This window comes from Pongo abelii, chromosome 6 (assembly GCF_028885655.2).
Source record: "Pongo abelii isolate AG06213 chromosome 6, NHGRI_mPonAbe1-v2.0_pri, whole genome shotgun sequence".
NCBI lineage: Eukaryota > Metazoa > Chordata > Mammalia > Primates > Hominidae > Pongo > Pongo abelii.
In genome coordinates, this window is record NC_071991.2 from 49,217,608 (window position 1) to 49,239,689 (window position 22,082).

The window sequence follows — 22,082 nt, forward strand, 5'->3', positions numbered from 1 at the left end:
AAGTATTTTTTCTCATAGAGAAGGTAAAATTAGTTAAAAGATTTCCTTTTGTTATTTATAAATGTCATTTTAAACTGAGACTTTAGGCTGGGCGTGGTGGCTAGCGCCTGTAATCCCAGCGCTTTAGGAGGCTGAGGCGGGTGGATCACTTGAGGCCAGGAGTTTGAGACCAGCCTGGCCAACATGGTGAAACCCCGTCTCTACTAAAAATACAAAAATTAGCAGGGTGTGGTGGTGCATGCCTGTAATCCCAGCTACTCCGAAGGCTGAGGCAGGAGAATTGTTTGAACCTGGGAGGCAGAGGTTGCAGTGAGCCAAGATCGTGCCACTGCACTCCAGCCTGGGTGACAGAGCGAGACTCTGTCTCAAAACAAAAAAAACAACAACAACAAAAACTGAGACTTGAAAGTTCTAATGTGAATTTGGACTTTGTTTTTTTTTTTAAATCATGTGAAGTGACAGTCATTGCAACTTTAACCCAACCTGTTTTAGCAGCATCCAAATCATGTTCTTATGCATAATGAACATACACAGCCTGCTGTTAGTCATTCAGCTTTTCTGTACTTTTCCATAATCTCTTTAGAGCCTCATGAAACTGCATGATGTGGGAGGAGCAGGTACTAGAAATTAGCACCTAATGTTAATTGAATACTCAGTAGGCATTGTGTTCTATTCTAGTTTATGTTCATTTCCGTTGTTATGAAAATTAAGCCATGTGAGATACAATCTATTATCGCTCTTAACTTACAGATAAGGAAACTGAGGCACAGAGTGCTGGTGATGGGATCTTGTATAAGTTTCTTAGCATCTCTTTAGCTACATCTGTCATATTGTTCTGTAAATCCAACTCCTCTACACAAGACCCCCATCTGTTATTAGCTACTGAAGGTCATTGCTCTTGAAATTGTTTTTCTCTCTTGCATCATCAGTTTTTTCCTTTCTACTGAATTACTTCTGTTGGCATATAAACACATTATTTCTCTCTTGAAGGAAACAAAAGCACAAAAGAATAAAACAAACCAAAAGCAAGACCCTCTCTTGATCCCATTTCCCTTCTAGCTATTGTCCTATTTCTTCCTTTAAGTGCAAAACTGTTTATAAGTTGTATATATTTGCTATCTCTACATGTCTCTCCTTTTCTCTTGAATCAATTCCAATTAGGTTTTTACCCTGCTACACCATCAAGATTACCTTTATCAGTGTCATTAATGATCTCCTTATTTCAGGATGCTGTGGGGAAATATAGAGATAAATAGAATAATATGAAGGGAGGACACTATACGTAATAACGAAAGCCTAGAAACGCTCAAATATCCATTAACAAACTATAGTACTTTCATACAATGGAGCATTGTGCATTTGTTAAAAAGAATGGGGAAAATATTTTTATGCTGCTAAGCAGTAATCTCCCTGGTTTATTAAGTGAGAAAACAAGATGCAATAGAGTAAGTATACTGTACTACTTTTTATGTAAGAAAAGGAGGAAAATAGGAGTATGTGTGTATTCAGCTTTGTTATGTTGTTAAGCGTTGTAAGGGCAATCCAAAATCATAGAGGGGACAAGGACAGAACTAAAGCCTCTTTGAATGCAACTTGTTTATAGTTTTTATCTTATTGCCATTTTTTGTTAGATATAATTATAAAAAATAGAGAAATCTCTAAATGAAAACACAAGAATTAAAAAATGTCAGGATGATGACACAGTTACAAGAATTATTATTTCAAGTAACTTTGAAACACTGTATTTTGACTAGTGACCTATATCCTAAGGACAGAGAAGATCAATAAGAAATCTTAAACTTTGTTCAATATTGTTAGTAACAATCTTGTTATTGTTATTTTGAGATTACATGTAGTAGGGTAAAACAAATTAGTACATTTGCTAATGGCAGGTATTTATTAGTGTCATTAGCAAGAAAGATTTTCAGGGTGAGAAGATACAAATAAAATGAGTGAATACTATTTAATTGGAAATGTCACAGTGAACTCAGGATTTAAGTTTCTCTTTATAAAAATACATATTTTCTAGCTCTGCTTACTGAAGAAGTAATGACAAGTAAAAATCAGTACTCCTAGCTCCCAGATTTTGGTCTTTAGATACCATTTCCCATTAAAATGAATCATGGATCCTGGAGCAATGGCTGATTCCAGGTCTGGGGCATGAAATGTGTAAGATGAACTTCTGGGGCATTTTGTGCCTGAGAGCAAGGAAGCTACTATTAGAGATGACAGAGGTCATGTTAAAATGATGCAGGAGCCACCTTGTAGGGACTCCTACTGGTCAAAAATGTGCAATTTGAGGTTCCCCTTGTCATAAGTCCTCTTGTCATACAAAAAGGAATTGGAATCTGATCAGCCCTCTAGATCTAACTACATTGTATAGGAACTACAGGAAAATGCTGAGCAATACCAGGAGGATACAGTTTGCCTAATCAGACTGGAAGGTTCTACGAGACAAACAATTTCTTCAACACATAAATAGCCTGGGAAAAATTTTTTAAAAATAGAAACTGTTAAAAGATTAAAAGAGGCATAACAGCCAAATTTTGTGTGTGAACCTTATTTGGATTCTGTTTCAAATAATCTTTAAAAAGCATTTTTGGGCAAGTGGGAAGAGTTGAGCTGCATTGGATATTACATATTAAGGAATTATTTGTTGAATGTGGTAACATTATGGTTGTTATAAAACTTACTAAATTTGTACAGGTGAAGAGAAATGATGTGTAATATTGCTTTAAAATACAGTACTCAGCTGGGTACAGTGGCATATATCTGGAGTCCCAGCTACTCCAGAGGCTGAGGCAGGAGGATTACTTGAGCCCAGGAGTTCGGGGCTGCAGTGTGTACCATGATCGCACCTGTGAATAGCCACTGCACTTCAGCCTGGAAAACAGAGTGAGACCCCATCTCTATATTTTTTTAAAAAAAGATTAAAATACAGTATTCTCTTTGAAGAAAAGAAATGAGGGATGGATGAGACAAGAATAGCAGAATTTGGTAATTATTGAAGCTGGGTACTTGAGAGTTCTTGAAGATGATACCTGGGGGTTCACTTTATTCCCTCCACTATATGTATGTTTGAGAATTTTTATAAAGGAAAAAATTTCACAAAAAGAGACTGATATCCTTTATGCAGAGTGATGATATGACATAAAAGTGTCTATTGATTAAATGTTTGGTCTGGTAAAAAAAGTGATAGTTTATGATGACTGTAATACTTACTGAAGAAACTTCTTTAGGTTCCAATTGTAATAAGTACATTATAGAGATTTATAAAGCATTGGATAATTCATTTTGGGCAGGAATTAAATCATTGATTATATATTTAGCATTCAACTTATGGTCATATAATTTGCCATTCAGTGCCTATAAGGATATAGGAAAAAACAAACTGAGTTTCTCCTATTATGCTTTCACAACACTCAATACAGAATGCTTCTGTGATGTCTGGTCACCAGAATGTGTGGGGATTTCTCTCCAATAACAAGGAGTTCTGCAGATAATTCTCCAGAGGACACCAGCTGAATGTCCTTTAATTCAGTGTACTTCTGACACTGTCTACCTGGAGATAGATTCCACAGGTTGGGGGCTCCATCCCACAAGACTGCCTCCCTTCATATGTGGTCCCAAGCACAGGTTGTGGCCTGTGTTTTTGACCAACTGGTTATAAATTGGGGTTCCCGTGACCCCCTCCTGGGGTTCAATTAATTTGTTAGTGCAGCTCACGGAACTCAAGGAAACATGTTACTTACATTTGCTCACTTACAAAGGATATTATTGCAAAGGATACAAATGGAAGAGAGATCCAAAGGACGAGGTCTTAGAGAAAGGGCTCAGGAGCTTCCATGCCCTTTCTAGGCCCATCCACTCTTGAGGAACTTCGACTCATTCTACTATGCTGGAGCTCTCAGAACTCAGTCCTTTTGGGTTTTTATGGAAGCTTCGTTAGGTAGAAATGATTGATTAAATCATTGGCCATTGGTTTATCAACTCAACCTTAAGCCACTCTCCCTCTCTGGAGGTTGGCGGTGGGGGTGGGACTGAAAGTTGCAACCTTCTAATCACTTGGTTGGTTCCTCTGTTAAATTGTAGGGTCCCCCAGCCACCAGTTGTCTTATTAGCACACTGAAGATACTCATCTTTCTGAAGATTCCAAGGATTTTAGGAGCTATTCGGCAGGAAACAGCATGAAAACCAAATATATTTTACAATACCACAGTGCTCCTCTCTCTCTCTCTCTCTCTATATATATATATGTGTGTGTGTGTGTGTGTGTGTGTATATATCTGTTATATTATATATAATTAATATATATAATATATTATATATAATATATATTATATTATTATATTATATTATATTATATATATTATATATAATATATTATATTATTATATTAAATTATTATATTATATTATATATTATATATTATATATTATATATTATATAATATTATATTATATATTATATATTATATATTATATAATATTATATTAAATATTATATATAATATATTATATATTATATACTATATAATATATATAATTTATTATATATTATATAGTATATAATATATATAATTTATATATATTATATAGTATATAATATATATAATTTATATATATTATATAGTATATATTATATATTATATTATATTATATTATATATCATATATTATATTATATTATATATTATTATATTATATTATTAATATATATTAATTGTATATATTATATAATAGATATATATACACACACACACATATATATATAGAGAGAGAGAGAGAGAGAGGAGCACTGTGGTATTGTGAAATATATTTGTGAAATATATTGTGAAATATATTTGGTTTTCATGCTGTTTCCTGCCGAATAGCTCCTAAAATCCTTGGAATCTTCAGAAAGATTATTATATATATAATATAAATATAAATATATATAATATATTTAATATATATTATATATAATACATATAAAATATATATATATATATATATACAGGTTGTAAGGTTATATATATACAGGTTGTAAGACTTATGATTTTGAAACCTGTGCATTGTATTTGATTGTTTATATATAGGACTTTGTACATGTGCATTTGAGGAATGGCACACTCCAAAATGCTTCCAGGAGAAATTGGAATATGTGTAATGGTTAAGTATCTTGAAGGATAGCTATACCTTTGGTGTGTAAGGATGCCTGAACCACAGATCTTAGTATGATAATTTCTATTATGGCTAATTTTAATATAAGAAGACCTTTTATAGTAGCCATGTTGAATACATAGTCTTAAAAATTGTTATAGTTGTGGCTTGGATTTGGCATATTTAACAATTATTGATATAGCTAGTATTTGTTTTGATAAAATTCAAAGAACATTCACCTGTTTTGCAGTTATGAAATGGGCCTTATGTGGAGTATATGCAGATGCTTTAATTTTACATAATTATTCTGGTTGCATATAGAGATGGCAACTGACTCTCCATGCGCTTGTGTTGATTTTTCTTTAGTCTTGCGTTTTTGAAAAACTTAACAAAGGTATTTGTGATAGTGGCAGGAATAATAATTAGAATAGTGAGTAAATTTATAACTAAATCTAAATGGCTCTTGAATTAAAACCAATAAATTTAGTTCTGCACAATATTAGTAAGGAAGAAAATAAGTCATATATTATCTTAGATGAAAAATTGACAAAATAAGGCAAAATGATTCTGGTGACATCGAAATTTTATCCTACTGTTGACGATTAATATAAAGCCAACCACTTTCTCATTTATATAGTCTTGAAGATTTTAAAATGATAGTCATATATGCATTGCATTACAGTTGAAAAGACAGACTTCCAATTTACCTACCTGTTCCCCCTCCTCAGGTTTTTTAATATATTAATTATCTGTACTTTATTATAGCTACAATAGATACACAACATTTGCTGAACTCTTAAATGTTTTTTTCTTAAGTAGAATTTGGAAAAACAAAACTTAAATTGTGTCAGTTTTCTGCTTACTTGTGCCTAAAGGGAGTTTTATTTTACCCATAATTAGGCATGTTATTCCCAACCTTCAATTTGCATAATTAGAAAAGTTGAATTCTTTTCTTTGTCCCATTTCTTAGTTGACGAAGGATCAGAGATTGGTGTATTCGGGCAGACTGCTTCCCGATCATCTGCAGCTGAAAGACATTCTCAGAAAAGTAAGCTTTTCTACCACTATTTGATACCAGATACATTCAGAATGTGAGAGGAGATATGTTCTGAAATTTTATTCAACCAGTTCAGTTTTTAGATACTTAAAATCAATCCCTTTGGGTAGTATAACAAGTAAAGATAAATTAGAAAGTAACATGATCGTTTATTATTAGTTTAGGTAACAGTTCTGTATATCCATCTGATAGTTAAATCTGAAGTAGGATTATGTATTCATGTTCAGGTGTTTGTCATTTTTTGTAAGAAAATGCTATTGACGTCAGTCGTGCAGAAGTAGAATGTTCAGTAGTGGTGACAGATTTTCATTGATAACAATCTTTCCTCTTAATCTCCTTTTTGCCAGCTGCATGATATTTTTATACAAATTGCTTGAGTTGGGAGTTTAATTTCAGGAGGAAATTAACTGGTCCATCAGTTAGCAAACTTTGTGGGTGCTCAGAGCTAAGATATATTTCAATATTTTCAATAAAATCAGCTTGAAGGCTAGTTATTTTAATGGTAGCTTTTAGCTTATGTTCATTTGTGGAATTTATACTTATAGAGCTTTTCAGCATTTGAAATGTTGCTTTTTGTTGGTGAGTATAGCAGAATTGAATTTCTTCTATGTTTTGCCTTAGATCTTTGACTTAACTCTAACTGTTGTTGTGGATATTCCTTATCTAATTTAGAAGATCTGTATCTTCTCCTGTGTGTTTATGATCACCAGTGGGAAACTTTAAAAAAAATATTAGTATATTCCTTCTGCTTAGACAGTTGACATTTTAGCTTTTTAGCTTTGCCAATGTGACTTCTTGCTGTTATTGGCATTATGTAGTTTCAAATTGCTAACATAGTGTAATACCCACTCCCTCAAAAATAGTGGAATTTGCAGCAGGTTTTTTTTTTGTTTCTTTCTTTCCTCTTTTTTTTTTTAAACAATTTTTTAGAGCTGTTTTAGGTTTATAGCAAAATTGAACAGAAAGTACAGCAATTTCTCTTACATTCTCTGACCCCACATAGGCACAACGTGCCCCACTAGCAGCATCCCACACCAAAGTAGTACATTTGTTACAATCAGTGAGCCTACATTGACATATATTATCACCCAAAGTCTGTAGTTCATTTTAGGGGTCACTCTTGGTGTTGCACATTCTATGAGTTTTGGCAAATATATAATGACATGTCTCCACCAGTATAGTATCATTTAGAATAGCCCTAAAAACCTCTGTGTTCTGGCTGTTCTTTTTTTTTTCTCTTGTTTTTATGCTGGTGCTCAGAAATAAAATATATTTCAATATAGTCCTTTCTGCCATCTGCTCTTTGAAATATAGATATATTAATTATTTTACGCCAAGGATAGCTTAAATCTGCACATGAAGACTTTTAAAAAGATTTTTGCTGCTAGGAATGGTTTCAGGCTAGACAACTTAAAATAAAAACTGCTTCAGTCAAAGAACTCTTGGGCCACTATATAAAACATTTTGAGTAATACATTTATGTTTTGAATAGTTCTTTCAACTGTTTTTGCTAAAGTCAATGTACCCCTTTATTTTTTTCAGTTAAATACTGCCATTAGCTTTACCTAGTCACAAAATGTTTTATAGAAACATTCCCAAGATAAATAAATTCTGTGAATTAATTGTGATTAATAATGACCTTTTGGAACTAGGTTTCTAAGGATCAACATCTTATACTTGTATGCTTGTTAATATTCTGTATTAAGAAGCTAAGGGGGACATTAAAAATTAGGAGTGTCTTCAACCTCCTTTGCCAGGCATACCTTCTGTCATGCTGTCTCTGAAGCCTTTCTTTAGCATTCTAACCCTTAGTAACTTCTTCCTCCAAACTCCTAAAGCAATTAAGGTTGGGCTTCTCAGTTTCATGAAAAAAAGACTGTTCTCTGTGTTTCTCTAATTGTGCTGTAGTGCACTAGTCTACTCTCTTAACAATATCATGAGCCTCTTTAAGAAAGGGCCTGTTGTACCCTTTCTTGGATTTGCCTCCAAATTAAGCACAATTATAGGTTCATGGTAGGCAAGTGATACATTCATAGTTTCTAGTAGCTTTGTTTCCCTTTCTCACCATTTGGGTATCTTTCTTTCTGCTCCTTTTTCTTTGTCATTGTGTTTTCTTTTTTAAAAACTTGCTGACTCATCCTTCATTGTTCTCTGTCCTCCTTTATTCCTTCTTTCCTTTCCCCATCTTATTTGCTAGTTTTACGTCTAAGTATAAATAAATATGCTTATGATCTCACTAAGCTAAAATGCCAACCCTAATTGTTATTTGGAATATTTTTCTTCAGTCATATTATTAGGTTTATGGAAAAACATGGGATATTTACAGAATATAGTTTAAATGTATGCCTTATGTCTGCGTATAGGTATTATAGATAAAAATAGTTTTTGACTAAAAAAAGAGTAAAAAAAAATCACCTTGCTAAAATTAAGGCAAATGTGATTATGATGAAATTATTTGAGTTTATTTTATAGTTGCTAAGCCTCAAGCGATGGAAATACGTAAACTGTAAAAAGTTTAAGGTGCTAGATGTTTTCATGCTGAAATTATAGATTGTGCTGATACAACTTTCACAACATTGTTTGCTTTAAGACTGCTTTGTATGCAAAATAATTTTTTAATACAGCAATTGCAGAGTATTTAGATCATTTTCCAAGTATGGAGAAAATATGGAATTCAAAAGGAACACAAATGACAAATTTACCTTCAAATGATAACAATTTATCAGTAATAGAATGGCTAGGCTTGAAAGGGACCTAAGTTTTAAGTATTTCAGTTTAGCTACTGACTTTTTGAACTGTACATTTTATAGTACTACCCTTTAAATGTAATCTTCTTTAATTTTAGCAAGATGAGTATCATATGGTTCATCTAGTATGTACTTCTCGGACTCCTCCCAGTTCTCCAAAATCCAGCACCAATAGAGAAAGTCGTGAAGCACTGGCATCCAGCAGCAATTCTGTGAGTTGTTTTAGGAGGAGCAAACATTGAACTTTTCTTTTTTTTTCATCGTCTTCTTATTTTTTGCCTCTAAAAACTAAATGAAAAACAGAACAATTGGAGCTTGTGGATTTTGAGATTGTGTTTTGAACTAAAGTTAGGCATTTTGTAAAGTTTACCATTTTGAAAGGTCTAATACGCAGTGTTATCCCTTGAAGTCTACTCACCATGAGTTATAATTTGCTGTATGGCAGGTCAGTAATAGATTTAATCTTCAAAGGTTTAATTACTGGAATACTCAGGAAACGGAATTATGTTACGGTTATATAATATAAACTCTAAGGCCAATGATGTTTCAGAAATATGCCAGGTATTTAAAATAGTATATTTGATTCAAGGTGGATTAAATTGTTTAAAATTTAAGTACCCTAAATCTTCTTGAAGTGATGACTTGGTCAAGGATTTTGTTTTTTAAAAATGACTGGATTTAGGTGTACATTCCACCTGCTTGGGGAGGAAATACTTAATGTACTAATCTCTTTTAGACTTGGGTATTCATTCCTCCATCCTTATTTTTCCATCTGCCTAAAATTGTTTTAGAAATGTTTTGTAATAGTTGACCTTCTCAATTTAGACATTTTCTACAAATTTCAAAAACATTGTACCCAGTCCTTTTATGTTGTTTTTGATTTCCCATAAAAGCTTTCTATGACACATTTGCAGGTGAGAGGATTGGATGAGTGGAAGTGTGCTTTCAACTTCTTGAGCAGTCAGGGAACTTTTATACTGCTAAGTATGCTTTCCTTGTCAAGAATCCAGCCAAAGCTTGAAAGAGAGCACAAGTGACAGGAGTGGGAGCTAGCTGAAAACTCTCTCAATAGATACTAGTTAACCGCTTCTTTAGGAAACTAGCTTCTCCAGTTGCTGTATTCAATTCGTATTCTCTTAATGGTAAGTATTTCCTAGTACCAGCCATGGGAATTTAGCTTACATTAAACTAAATAAAATATGCTTTGTCAAAACACCCAAGGGTCTTTGTATGTTTCCTGCCTTGGTATGGAAAGGCACAGACATTGGCATTGGCACAGAGTCTTTTTTTGTAGTCATCGGACCCAGTTGCATTGCTTCAATTTTTGTTGGGAAAGAACCCTCTGACTTTGACTTGTCCAGTGGGTTGCTCAGCCATGATTTTGTGTCATTAGTGTGTATATTTGTTTTTTTCAGAGTGTTATGAAAGCCTGAAAAGTATCAAAGGAATGTTAAGTTGAATTCACCTTAATTTTTCATGGTTCAGAAATTTCAAGGGACTTGAAAATATTTTAAAGATCTAATCATAAAATAATTACCTAATAAGGTCAGAAATCATTAGTTCTAGAGAAATTAGGTTGTGCTGCCAAATGACTAGGCTTTTCTTCTAATAATTGTATTAATGAACACCATATTATGATGGCCCATTTAATGAGATGTCTTGCTGAAAAAGAAACCTTTCCCTGTTTATGTTCCTAAGAATCCGGACTCCTTAGTAAGATATTTGATATCTATTGTGTGTGAAGTAACATTTTAAAGTAAGTTTTTGTTAGTCTTGCAAAAGACTGGTGTGGACTGTTTTGCAAAAGACTGTTTTGGACCTTTGACATGGCAGGACTTAGCATGGGAGTCATGCAAAAAGACATCCTGTCAATAGGAAGGCAGTACGGGTAAAATACAATTTAACAAAATTGTTAAAGGAAGGATGTTAAAATAATACTTTACCTAGCTTTTTAAAGTGGAAGAACTATAATTTATGTAAAATGTAATTGTGTTTTAAATGTACATGAAACACTTGACAAACTATTTTCGAACAAATTGAGATGGTCTTCAGGGAGTTATATTGTTTACGGTTAATGAATCCATAAGCACGAGAATAAAAAAATTTGAGCATGAGAATAAAAAAATCCTGATTAACATCTTGATTCTCGTAGTTCATTTTGTAAAAAAGCAATATTTGTTGGTGATTTCTATAAACTAATAGAATTTTAGAACTGAAAAGAATCTTGAAAATTTAGTCCAATCTCATTTTCTGTAGGAAAGTGGAGACTCTGAGAGGTTAAGTGAACCTTTAAGGTTATAATTCTTGTTAATGTCAGAGATAACACTAGATTTTAGATCTTTTGATTTCTAGCCTGTTTCTCATTACTTTAAACCAATGTGTTAACAATAGCATGTTGTACATTACTTGGCACATAGTAACTGTTTAAATGACTCAGTAATTAGTACCATTTATTGAACACTTTCTATGTGTTAGGCATCATGAAAGGAGCTTTGCATGCATTAATTTAATCATGTGAAAAGAGCTTTTTATGCATTAACTTAATCCTCAGAATTTAATATGCTGTTTTTGTATATTCTGCTCCTCAGCCATTTCTAGTTGAAAAAATGGAATATTTTAGTTAAGCGGTTTTGGTAAGTTTTGACTTATCAAAATTAAAATATCTACTTATACTGGACACAAGATTTAAAACAGTAAATTTCTGAAATGTAGTTATTTTGCAGAGGGATTTCATGAATACATTTTTAGTAATGTGCCTGTAATTTTACGATTGTAAAGAACTAAATCTCCTTTTAAAAATTACATTTTTATTTGTAGAGTTCAGATCATTCAGGATCAACAACTCCATCATCTGGTCAAGAAACCTTGTCTTTAGCTGCGGGTTCTTCCTCAGAAGGATTGAGGCGGCGTACCCTTCCACAAGCACAAACTGACCAAGCACAGAGTCATCAGTTTCCATATGTAATGCAAGGGTAAGTGAAATTGTGGTAGCTATGGAATGTGATTGGGGCCCCCTAAAAATGAATTGCTTTTGAGTTTCACTATAGCCTCTTTGCGGTAATTAAAGTACATTTTAAATTTATTCATATATTTGATTTTGTATTTTGAGAACTAGAGGGTTAAGAAGAGCACTGCTTTTGAAACCTGGCTGCACATCAGAATCATGCAGGGCAGTGCTTTCAATCTTGAATGTTTGTCCTAGTCACCGGGAGACCTTGTTGAGCTGCAGGTTTGTATTCAATAGGTATGATGGGGCCTGAGAATCTGCATTTCTGACAAGCTGCCAGATGATGCTGATGCTTCTGATGTTTGGACCACACTTTGAATAGCAAGGATCCACGTAACTAATTTTTTTTTACTCAGTCTCACTATAGATCTACTCAATTTAGTCTTCAGGGGAATGTGGTTGAGTGAAGGTGTACTTGGAAGAGTACAGAGCCCAGCAATCTGTTTTTAAATGTTTTTAAACGTTCCACAGGTGTTTCTAATCAACTTGGTAACAACTGTGCTAGAGTAAAACCATGATATATTACAGGGATATGCTAATCTTGCTGCATGTTGTCCAGAATCTTTGTTGTATTGAGAGTTCTATAAAGCAGTTTTCTTAGGAAGCTTGCCATAGTCACCCTATATTTAGCAATTACAGCAGGCCCTTTGGGTTAGGCACTTCCAGAGGAAATGCAGCCACAGGTAAAGCAGCTTAGAGAGTAGGATCTTGGAGAACTTGGTTTGGACCAGGGTTGTGTCTGAAAGCAGACTGTTTTACTGGGGTATTATTGTTATTTTTGAGGTAAAGGAAGCTTGAGTAACAGATAGTGATAATTTCTGTGTTGCATATCAAGCCATGGGGCTGCAGTGTGTGGCACTGGTCTGCATCCATGATGATGGAGCTAGAAATGAGAATATGGCTAGGACCTCACAATTGTAATGTAGGTGATGTAACCAAGGAGTAGCTATTGACTGCTGTGCTAAACAGGACAGCATAAACACTCAGGTACTTTTTACTTAGAACTTTAAACTTAATTCAGTTATTAATATAGAAAAACAAAGCTGAATATATAGCAAATAGAAGAGAACTAATTTGTCTCAGATTTCTTGAATGTGAAGTCTTTTCTTTCAAAATAAGTGTTTAGATGAGGCTGGTTGTAGACTTTCATAAAGTACCTGTGAAACTATTTTTGTTTTCAGAAAGTGATTACTATTAATATAAACCAAGATTTACTTGTAAAAAGCAGTGTTCTCAGGGTTTATATTATGGAACAGTAGCTTAAAATACTTTCTGTCTTATGACAGTAATTCACTTCCTTTCTTTTTTACAAAGTTCCTCTCAGTTTATACAGAGTGGTAGTGGTGGAAGGTGGGAGTATTATAAATAAGCCTGGAAGAATATATAGTGCCACATTAATAGTGGTTATCTCTGGATAAAATTTATAACTCTTTCTCATACTTACAGTGAATATATTTTGTAATAAACAAATCAAGCTTATAAGATTACAGGTCTTCAGAATAAGACCATAGATACATTGGTAAAAGATTAATAATTTCTCTAAACTAGGCTATTGAGAAAATTAATAAACATAAAAGACAAAAGCATTCAGCTCTTCGAAGTATATTAAACTGATTAGAAAAATCTGAAATAGGTGGCGCCAATATGGCCGAATAGGAACAGCTCCAGTCTGCAGCTCCCAGCGTGAATGATGCAGAAGATGGGTGATTTCTGCATTTCCAACTGAGGTACCAGGTTCATTTCACTGGGGCTTGCCAGACAAGTGGGTGCAGCCCATGGAGCAGGGCGGGGCATCGCCTCATCTGGGAAGCACAAGGGGTCAGGGAATTCCCTTTCCTAGCAAAGGGAAGCCGTGACAGACTGCACCTGGAAAATCGGGACACTCCCACCCTAATAGTGCGCTTTTCCAATGGCCTTAGCAAACAGCACACCAGGAGGTTATATCCCGCGCCTGGCTCGGAGGGTCCCACGCCCAAGGAGCCCTGCTCATTGCTAGCACAGCAGTCTGAGATCGAACTGCAAGGCTGCAGTGAGGCTGGGGGAGGGGCGTCCGCCATTGATGAGGCTTGAGTACATAAACAAAGTGGCCAGGAAACTTGAACTGGGTGGAGCCCACCTCAGCTCAAGGAGGCCTGCCTGCCTCTGTAGACTCCACCTCTAGGGGCAGGGCATAGCTGAACAAAAGGCAGCAGAAACTTCTGCAGACTTAAATATCCCTGTCTGACAGCTTTGAAGAGAGTAGTGGTTCTCCCAGCACTGAGTTTGAGATCTCAGAATGGACAGACTGCCTCCTCAAGTGGGTCCCTGACCCCTGAGTAGCCTAACTGGGAGGCACCTCCCAGTAGGGGGGCGACTGACACTTCATAAGGCTGGGTGCCCCTCTGAGATGAAGCTTCCAGAGGAAGGATTAGGCAGCAACATGAGCTCCTCGCCAGCAACAGAACAAAGCTGGACAGAGAATGACTTTGACAAGTTGAGAGAAGAAGGCTTCAGACAATCAGTAATAACAGACTTCTCCGAGCTAAAGGAGGATGTTTGAACCCATCACAAAGAAGCTAAAAACCTTGAAAAAAGAGTAGACAAATGGCTAACTAGAATAAACAGTGTAGATAAGTCCTTAAATGACCTGATGGAGCTGAAAACCATGGCACAAGAACTACCTGATGCATGCACAAGCTTCAGTAGCTGATTTGATTAAATGGAAGAAAGGGTATCAGTGATTGAAGATCAAATGAATGAAATGAAGTGAGAAGAGAAGTTTAGGAAAAAAAGAGTAAAAAGAAACGAACAAAGCCTCCGAGAAATATGGGACTATGTGAGAAGACCAAACTACGTCTTATTGGTGTACCTGAAAGTGACGGGGAGAATGGAACCAAGTTGGAAAGCACTCTTCAGGATATCATCCAGGAGAACTTCCCCAACCTAGTGAGACAGGCCAACATTCAAATTCAGGAAATACAGAGAACGCCACAAAGATACTCCTTGAGAAGAGCAACTCCAAGACACATAATTGTCAGATTCACTAAAGTTGAAATGAAGAAAAAAATGTTAAAGGCAGCCAGAGAGAAAGGTTGAGTTACCCACAAAGGGAAGCCCATCAGACTAACAGCTGATGTCTCGGCAGAAACTCTACAAGCCAGAAGAGAGTGGGGGCCAATATTCAATATTCTTAAAGAAAAGAATTTTCAACCCAGAATTTCATATTCAGCCAAACTAAGCTTCATAAGTGATGGAGAAATAAAATACTTTACAGACAAACAAATGCTGAGAGATTTTGCCACAACCAGGCCTGCCTTACAAGAGCTCCTGAAGGAAATACTAAACATGGAACCAGTACCAGCCCTGCAAAAACATGCCAAATTGTAAAGACCATCGATACTAGGAAGAAACTGCATCAACTAATGAGCAAAATAGCCAGGTAACATCATAATGACAGGATCAAATTCACACATAATAATATTAACCTTAAATGTAAATGGGCTAAATGCTCCAATTAAAAGACACAGACTGGCAAATTGGATAAAGAGTCAAGACCCATCAGTGTGCTGTATTCAGGAAACCCAACTTACATGCAGAGACACACATAGGCTCAAAATAAAGGGATGGAGGAAGATCTACCAAGCAAATGGAAAACAAAAAAAGGTAGGGGTTGCAATCCTAGTCTCTGATAAAACAGACTTTAAACCAACAGAGATAAAAAGAGACAAGGCCATTACATAATGGTAAAGGGGTCAATTCAACAAGAAGAGCTAACTATCTTACATATATATGCACCCAATACAGGAGCACCCAGTTTCATAAAGCAAATCCTTAAAGACCTACAAAGAGACTTAGACTCCCACACAATAATAGTGGGAGACTTTAACACCCCACTGTCAACATTAGACGGATCAACGAGACAGAAACTTAACAAGGATATCTAGGAATTGAACTCAGCTCTGCACCAAGCAGACCTAATAGATATCTACAGAACTGTCCACCCCAAAACAACACAATATACATTCTTCTCAGCACCACACCCACTTATTCTAAAACTGACCACATAGTTGGAAGTAAAGCACTCCTCAGCAAATGTAAAAGAACAGAAATTATAACAAACTGTCTCTCAGACCACAGTGCAATCAAACTAGAACTCAGGATTAAGAAACTCAGTCAAAACCGCTCAACTACATGGAAACTGAACAACCTGCTCCTGAATGACTACTGGGTACATAACAAAATGAAGGCAGAAATAAAGATGTTCTTTGAAACTAATGAGAACAGAGACACAACATACCAGAATCTCTGGGACACATTTAATGCAGCGTGTAGAGGGAAATTTATAGCACTAAATGCCCATAAGAGAAAGCAGGAGAGATCTAAAATTGACACCCTAACATCACAATTAAAAGAACTAGAGAAGGAAGACCAAACACATTCAAAAGCTGGCAGAAGGCAAGAAATAACTAAGATCAGAGCAGAACTGAAGGAGATAGACACAAAAAATCCTTCAAAAAAATCAATGAAGCCAGGAGCTGGTTTTTTGAAAAGATCAACAAAATTGATAGACCACTAGCAAGACTAATAAAGAATAAAAGAGAGAAGAATCAAATAGACACAATAAAAAATGATAAAGGGGATATCACCACTGATCCCACAGAAATACGGCCATCAGAGAGTTCTATAAACACCTCTACGCAAATAAACTAGAAAAGCTAGAAGAAATGGATAAATTCCTTGACACATACACCCTCCCAAGACTAAACCAGGAAGAAGTTGAATCCCTGAATAGACCAATAACAGGTTCTGAAATTGAGGCAATAATTAATAGCCTACCAACCAAAAAAAGTCCAAGACTAGACAGATTCACAGCTGAATTCTACCAGAGGTACAAAGAGAGGCTGTTTCCATTCCTTCTGAAACTATTCCAATGAATAGAAAAAGAGGGAATCCTCCCTAACTCATTTTATGAGGCCAGCATCATTCTGATACCAAAGCCTGGCAGAGACACAACAAAAAAAAGAGAATTTTAGACCAATATCCCTGAAGAACATTGATGCAAAAATCCTCAATAAAATACTGGCAAACTGAATCCAGCAGCACATTAAAAAGCTTATCCACCACAATGAAGTCAGCTTCATCCCTGGGATGCAAGGCTGGTTTAATGTATGCAAATCAGTAAACATAATCCATCATGTAAACAGAACAAAAGACAGAAACCACATGATTGTCTCAATAGATGCAGAAAAGGCCTTTGACAAAATTCAACAGCAATTCATGCTAAAAACTCTCAATAAACTAGGTATTGATGGGACGTATCTCAAAATAATAAAAGCTATCTATGACACACCCACAGCCAATATCATACTGAATGGGCAAAAACTGGAAGCATTCCCTTTGAAAACTGGCACAAGACAGGGATGCCGTCTCTCACCACTCCTATTCAACACAGTGTTGTAAGTTCTGGCCAGGGCAATCAGGCAGGAGAAAGAAATAAAGGGTATTCAATTAGGAAAAGAGGAAGTCAAATTGTCCCTGTTTGCAGATGACATGATTGTATATTTAGAAAACCCCATTGTCTCAGCCCCAAATTTCCTTAAGCTGATAAGTAACTTCAGCAAAGTCTCAGGATACAAAATCAATGTGCAGAAATCACAAGTGTTCTTATACACCAATAACAGACAAACAGAGAGCCAAATCATGAGTGAACTCCCATTCACAATTGCTTCAAAGAGAATAAAATACCTAGGGATCCAACTTACAAGGGATGTGAAGGACCTCTTCAAGGAGAACTACAAACCACTGCTCAATGAAATAAAAGAGGATACAAACAAATGGAAGAACATTCTCTGCTCATGGATGGGAAGAATCAATATCATGAAAATGGCCATACTGCCCAAGGTAATTGATAGATTCAATGCCATCCCCATCAAGCTACCAATGACTTTCTTCACAGAATTGGAAAAAACTAAAGTTCATATGGAACCAAAAAAGAGCCCACATTGCCAAGTCAATCCTAAGCCAAAAGAACAAAGCTGGAGGCATCACGCTACCTGACTTCAAACTATACCACAAGGCTACAGTAACCAAAACAGCATGGTACTGGTACCAAAACAGAGATACAGACCAATGGAACAGAACAGAGCCCTCAGAAATAATACCACACATCTACAACTGTCTGATCTTTGACAAACCTGACAAAAACAAGCAATGGGGAAATGATTCCCTATTTAACAAATCTTGCTGGGAAAACTGGCTAGCCATATGTAGAAAGCTGAAACTGGATCCCTTCCTTACACCTTATACAAAAATTAATTCAAGATGGATTAAAGACTTAAATGTTAGACCTAAAGCCATAAAAACCCTAGAAGAAAACCTAGGCAATACCATTCAGGCCATAGGCATGGGCAAGGACTTCATGTCTAAAACACCAAAAGCAATGGCAACAAAAGCCAAAATTGACAAATGGGATCTAATTAAACTAAAGAGCTTCTGCACAGCAAAAGAAACTACCATCAGAGTGAACAGGCAACCTACAGAATGGGAGAAAATTTTTGCAATCTACTCATCTGACAAAGGGCTAACATACAGAATCTACAAAGAACTCTAACAAATTTACAAGAAAAAAACTAACAACCCCATCAACAAGTGGGCAAAGTATATGAACAGACACGTCTCAAAAGAAGACATTTATTCAGCTAAGAGACACATGAAAAAATGCTCATCATCACTGACCATCAGAGAAATGCAAATCAAAACCATGAGATGCCATCTCACACCAGTTAGAATGGCAGTCATTAAAAAGTCAGGAAACAACAGGTGCTGGAGAGGATGTGAAGAAATAGGAACACTTTTATACTGTTGGTGGGACTGTAAACTAGTTCAACCATTGTGGGAGACAGTGTGGCGATTCCTCAGGGATCTAGAACTAGAAATACCATTTGACCCAGCCATGCCATTACTGAGCATATACCCAAATGATTATAAATCATGCTGCTATAAAGACATATGCACACGTATGTTTATTGTGGCACTGTTTACAATAGCAAAGGCTTAGAACCAGCCCAAATGTCCAACAATGATAGACTGGATTAAGAAAATGTGGCACATATACACCATGGAATACTATGCCGCCATAAAAAAGGATAAGTTCATGTCCTTTATAGGGACATGGATGAAGCTGGAAACCATCATTCTGAGCAAACTATTGCAAGGACAGAAAACAAAACACCGTATGTTCTCGCTCATAGGTTGGAATTGGACAATGAGAACACATGGACACAGGGTGGGGAGAACATCACACACTGGGGCCTGTTGTGGGGTTGGGGGAGTGGGGAGGGATAGCATTAGGAGATATACCTAATGTAAATGATGAGTTAACGGGTGCAGCACACCAGCATGACACATGTATACATATGTAACCTGCACGTTGTGAACATGCACCCTAGAACTTAAAATAAAATAAAGGAATAAAAAAATAAAGATGAAATAAAACAGGAAAAAAGAAAAAAAAGAAAAATCTGAAATAGTGTTTATTTTGCCAAAAGTGAGTGTTAAAGTACTGAGCAACAAAGATATTTGAACTTCACCTAGGGAATCTATTACTAGATGAATAATATTTTATTTTTAATAACGAAGCCAGTATAGCTTAATGATTATACAGATTCTGGAGCCAGCCTGCCTGGGTTTGAATCTTGTGAATCTGGGTTTGAATTTAGTGACTAGTTTGGGCAAATCTCTTCTCTACTGTGCTTCAGTTTTCTCATTATTTGGGGGATAATAGAACTCTTACAGGATTTCTATGTGGTTTAAAAGAGTTAGTGTCCATAAAGTGATTAAAACAGTAACTGGTACATAGTGATGTATTAGCAATTACTTATAAATTCTTTCATCCTTATAAGTGAATGTTGTACATTCAGCAAACATTTATAAGCATCTCTGTGTATGGTACACTAAAACAGTCAAATGAATGCTTGTGTTAGGTGCTAGAAAATAAGTCTTTATATTTGGAGAGAGTATTTTTTGATTTATAAAGCAATTGATGTGACAGTTCGGTAATTAGGTTATTCAGTTCAACAGTGAACATGATTTGACTTATTCTCATAGTTGTCATTTTTTCTAATGAAGACTTTATACTTTAAGTAAATTTTATTTAACATAGTCTTAGCCTTAAAATGTGCAAGAGCAGTAATTTAGTGACCTTGAACAATTTGCTATCAAAATAAAACAGCTCTGCTCTTTGTTTTCAAATTTATGTATAGCTTATATTTAGCTAAGTCTGCATGTGTTGTTTACCACCATGTAGGTTAGTATTCTCAATATTTAGTGAGTGTATTAAAACAGAAAATTGCTCATTTCTGGTCCCTACTCCCTGAGGTTTTGAATCATTAGTTTTCAGATGATGTTCAGAAGTCTGCCAATTTAACAATACCCTGGGAACCTCACTTTGGGAAATCCTAATGTAGTTGATTATTTGCCTACCTAGCTCCTGAGAAAACATGAGAAGGACAAAGCAATACATTACCTACAACACTGACTGTTCATTTACAAAGTTCCATTTGTAAGTCTTGACTGTTTTTGGACTCAGTCTGTTGTGCTGTTTATTTACTCTAACAATTACTGGCTGGTTTATAAAACACCCAGTTTTGTACATTCAGTTTTTCCTGCTGAAATATTAACAGCCTTGTTTTATAACGCATCTGAAAAGCTACTTATTGTATCCATCTATATTGTCTGTTTTGTTAGAATTTATTTTTAAAATTGTTATTTGCACATATTTATGGAGTTCATGTGATGATCATTACACATACATAGAATGTGTAATGATCAAGTCAGTATTTACGGTATCCATCACCTAGAGTATTTATCATTTCTATGTGTTGGTAAGATTTCAAGTCTGCCCTTCTAGCTGTTTTGAAATTTACAACATTGTTGCTAACTATAGTCAGCCTACTCTACTGTATTTATACCCGTTAACCAACTTTTCATCTTCCCTTTATCACCTCACCCCCACCACTCCCAGCATCCTTCCTAGCCCCTTGTGTCTATCAATCTACTCTCTACCTCCTTAGCTTCCATATATGAATGAGAATATGAAATATTTGTTTTTCTGGCCTGGCTTATTTCACATAACATAATGACCTCCAGTGCCATTTGTGTTGCTGCAAATGACAGGATTTCGTTCTCTTTTATGGTGAAATGGTATTCTATTGTCTATATATAGCACATTTTCTTATTTGCCCATTAATGAACACATAGATTGATTCCATCTTTGCTATTCTGAACAGTGCTGCAGTAAACATGGGAGTGCAGGTATCTTTGACATACTTTTTGTTTGAATAAATAGCCAGCTAGTAGTGGGATTGCTGGATCATAGGGTAGTTTTATGTGTAATGGTTTTTTCTTTTTTTTTTGAGACGGAGTCTCGCTGTGTCTCCCAGGCTGGAGTGCAGTGGTGCGATCTCGGCTCACTGCAGGCTCCACCTCTCATGTTCCTGCCATTCTCCTCCTGCCTCAGCCTCTCGAGTAGCTGGGACTACAGGCGCCCGCCACAGCACCTGGCTAATTTTTTTTGTTTGTATTTTTTAGTAGAGACGGGGTTTCACAGTGTTAGCCAGGATGGTCTCGATCTCCTGACCTCGTGATCCGCCCACCTTGGCCTCCCAAAGTGCTGGGATTACAGGCATGAGCCACCGCGCCCGGCTGTGTTTTTTTTTTTTTATTTTTGAGAGAAGGTTTTGCTCTGTTGCCCAGGCTGGAGTGCAGCAGCATGATCATACTCCTGGGCTCAAGCGATTCTCCCACCTCGGCCTCCCAAAGTACTGGAATTACACGTATGAGCTTCCACACCCAAACTGTGTTTAGTGTTTTGAGAAATCTCCATGTTGTTTTCTATAGTGGCTGTACTAATTTACATTCCCACCAACAGTGTATAAGAGGTCCCTTTTCTCCCCATCCTAGCCAGTATCTATTGTTTTTTTGTCTTTTTAATAATAGGCATTCTAACAGGGGTAAAATTAAATCTCATTGTGGTTTTGATTTGCATTTCCCTACTGAGTCATGTTGAGCATTTTTTTATATACCTGTTTGCCATTGTATGTCTTCCTTGAGAAATAGCTATTCATGTCCTTTGCCTACTTTTTAATGGGATTA

The 22,082-nt window shown here is 35.8% G+C and overlaps 1 protein-coding gene across 2 annotated transcripts in view; it reads left to right on the forward strand.

The window, feature by feature from the left end:
* The window catches only part of HERPUD2 (HERPUD family member 2), a 64,211-nt gene that overhangs the window by 15,463 nt on the left and 26,666 nt on the right, over window positions 1-22,082 (forward strand). Inside the window, exons 2-4 of one of the 2 annotated variants that reach the window (XM_002818058.3) lie at window positions 6,111-6,188; window positions 9,043-9,156; window positions 11,762-11,916. In XM_002818058.3, coding sequence (XP_002818104.1) covers window positions 6,111-6,188; window positions 9,043-9,156; window positions 11,762-11,916 — 347 coding nt within the window. The remainder of the gene's footprint in view (window positions 1-6,110; window positions 6,189-9,042; window positions 9,157-11,761; window positions 11,917-22,082) is intronic. The other variant, XM_009242867.3, reaches the window with a different exon arrangement.